Source organism: Manacus vitellinus, unplaced genomic scaffold (assembly GCF_001715985.3).
Source record: "Manacus vitellinus isolate BGI_N305 unplaced genomic scaffold, ASM171598v3 scaffold_1_pilon, whole genome shotgun sequence".
Lineage (NCBI taxonomy): Eukaryota > Metazoa > Chordata > Aves > Passeriformes > Pipridae > Manacus > Manacus vitellinus.
In genome coordinates, this window is record NW_021939396.1 from 51130051 (window position 1) to 51133097 (window position 3047).

Below are 3047 nucleotides of genomic sequence, written 5' to 3' on the forward strand. Positions count from 1 at the left end.
TGATAGCAGAGCTGATTGAAGGTGTTTTAATGGGTTAAGAAGCCTATGACACCATTTAGTAGTATTTATGTTCTCTCCAAATGACCTGTTTTCAAAAGAATATCTTCAAATGGCTTGCCAACATTCACAGTCTCTACACTGCAAATGACTTACTATTTTATTGCTTTATGTTAGAGCATGTATTTGTGGATGTCTCAGCCCTGGAAGTTTTTAAAGACGATTGGATGGGGCTCTGAGCAACCTGGTCTAGTGAAAGGTGTCCCTGCTCATTGCAGGGGGTTTGGAACTGGATGATCTTTAAGGTCCCTTCCAACCCAGACCATATGACTCTACGATCATAAAATAACTAAAATTGAATGTTTTCAAGTGTGACTAGTTAGCATTACTTGTAGTGCTAAGGCTGGAGTTACTACTTTTGAATGCCAGAAAACATACAGTGAATGTCTGTACATGAATAATGGATTGAAGACTAATGAAAGCTTTGTTTATTTTTGTATTTCAAGATGAAGAGTAATGTAACAGTCATTAAATATCCCTAGTATTATTTCCACTTAAATCAAAAGCCTGAAAGCAATTATTTGGCACAGTGCATACTAATAAAGAAATCCAACAATACAGGAAATAATTATTTGATTGCAAGAATAATTGCCTAGACTACATTTGCAGAAAATAACAGATTTCTCTCTCTCTCTCTTTCTAGTCCACAGAATTAGAGCTTGTAAGGCTCCTGGAACAGGGTGCAAGGTTACAGAGATAGGTGGTCTGGTCATTTCTCACCTGTCCTTGCACACCTGCCCCACTGGAGACATTGGTACAAGTATATAATCTGCTGCATTTTCAAATCCTTGTCAAAAGAGTAAACACAGGGAGTCTTGTTCTCCTTAATACAGCTTCCCTTATCGATGGGTCACACTGGAAAAGGAATTGTCTGAAATCATCTGGGCGCAGGACTTTGGCACTTCAGTGCATATAGTATGCAGAATGCAAAAAAGTAATGGGCCACCCTTCAGATCACTGCAGATACTGAACTACCATCCAAGGCCACACTGCCTTTTTTTAGTATTGTCATCTGATTTTAAATTACAAAATAGACTGATTTTAAATTACAAAATGATTCCAAATGGGTTTTTTTTGCTCGTCTAGTAACACATCTATGAAGTGCAACTGAAAAACACATATTGGGCTAACATATAATTAATAAATTACTGTGATTATCTATTTCATAGTATAAAAATGAATGTTTATTAATTTATCTGCGCAGGAACAGTCCCTGAATCTAATCATACATGGCCTCTGCTATTCTTAGACTGTATGCCTAGGGCAGATTCTCATCAGGATACAAAAATTTAGCTTAGCAACGGAATCTAATCTGTGCTTGAACGTTGCTGCACCATTATACTTGCTCTGCTTTGGGCAGCCTGTAAAGTGTTTTAAGAATTCATCTCAAGGAAGCACACAAGTAGAGGAATTAGGTTTATAACCAGGTAAACACTTAGTCAAAACAAATCAATAAAAATATCAGATACCGGTAGCAGCACTTAGATTTACGAATGCTGATAGTGTCTCTCAGCATTGAGGAAATGAAGAATAAGGAACAGGAAGACAACCACTGATTACAGCGAGCTCAAATGTAGAGGGCAGTAATCTAACCAGAACTAGTACCACATCCTGCCTGACCTGTGCAAATGAAAAGTATTCTGTTAAAAGGACATTAATCAGAGTAACAACTGCCAAATAATACATGCACATATATACACACACCTGTATGTATATATGCAATTATCTGAAAGAGTAATAAGTATCCTAAAACGTTCTTATATGTGCACTGCTTATTGTTTTGGGCTTTGTTCAGAGCTATCTGTTGTGATGCACCATGGCACTTGTCTCACCATATGCACAGGTTTCTTTACAGGAGCCTTCCAGGTGTAACTACATAGGCATGGGCACTGTGGCTCTGTCCAACCTGGCCTTTTGTCCCAACGAGTGCCCTGATAGAACATTTTATCAGTACAAATCCATCATGTAACGATGAAATCTTTTAAATAAAATTCTGTTTACACTAGTTTAGTTAGTCGTGCCTTCTTGAATGTTTATACAAAGGAAAAAAAGGGTCTTTCAAAACAAGTAAGCAGATGAAAAAATAAGTTAACATTGTGGGTGAAGGAAAACATTGTAAGGAAAGATGAAGTTTTGTTCTACCATGTACTCATAGTGTCAGCTAGCAAATCCTCAGTTTTTGTAGAAGTAAAATAAATATGGATAGATTTTCACTGTACACTGCATGAAATTAATAAGGCTGCACCCCTGAGAGCCAGAGTAGATGAGAGGATGGGGAGTGCAGGGGAGATTCCTTCTCAGAGAGAAGTAGAATATGGTAAGAGATGTTGGAACATCAGGTGATGATTTGCCAATCTGCAATGCTGAGTACTCATCGATATAAAATACTTCCTCCTTAGCTGTTATTTGAAAAATGTGAATTTATTTCGCAGTGAAAAGGGTACATTTGCACTCATCACAAAACCTGAACAGTAAGGGGTCTGAACAAGGATGGACTTGCAAATGATGTTCCTAACATATGGCATCCAAGGAAGAGCCTGTTACTTACATTTGCTCCAGTTCCAGCATTACTTGAATTACACACATGAGAATCCCACTGTGCTGGAAAAGACCTCTGATCATCGAGTCCAACCTATGACCAAACACCACTCTGCCGACTAGACCATGGCACTAAGTGCCACATCCAGTCTTTCCTTAAACACTTCCAGGGACAGTGACTCCATCACCCCCTTGGACAGCTTGTTGCAATGCCTAATCGCCCTTTCCGTGAAGAAATTCCTCCTAATGTGCAACCTAAACCCCCCCCGTCACAGTTTGAGGCTCTGTTCTCTCATCCTGTTGCTTGCTGCCTGGTAAAAGAAACCGAGCCCCACCTGCCTACAACCTTTCAGGAAGTTGCAGAGAGCAGTAAGGTCACCCCTGAGCCATTCTCTGAATGTTCATCTGAGGCCAAAACCACGATCAAATGTTTATTCCCGTTTTGCCTGATC

At 39.3% G+C, this 3047-nt stretch overlaps 1 protein-coding gene across 1 annotated transcript in view; it reads left to right on the forward strand.

The window, feature by feature from the left end:
• The first annotated feature begins 2804 nt into the window (after positions 1-2804).
• NDUFV2 (NADH:ubiquinone oxidoreductase core subunit V2) overlaps positions 2805-3047 on the forward strand; it is a 12644-nt gene continuing 12401 nt past the window's right edge. The window contains exon 1 of the mRNA XM_018075239.1: positions 2805-2909. Within this exon, the coding sequence (XP_017930728.1) occupies positions 2805-2909 (105 nt within the window). The remainder of the gene's footprint in view (positions 2910-3047) is intronic.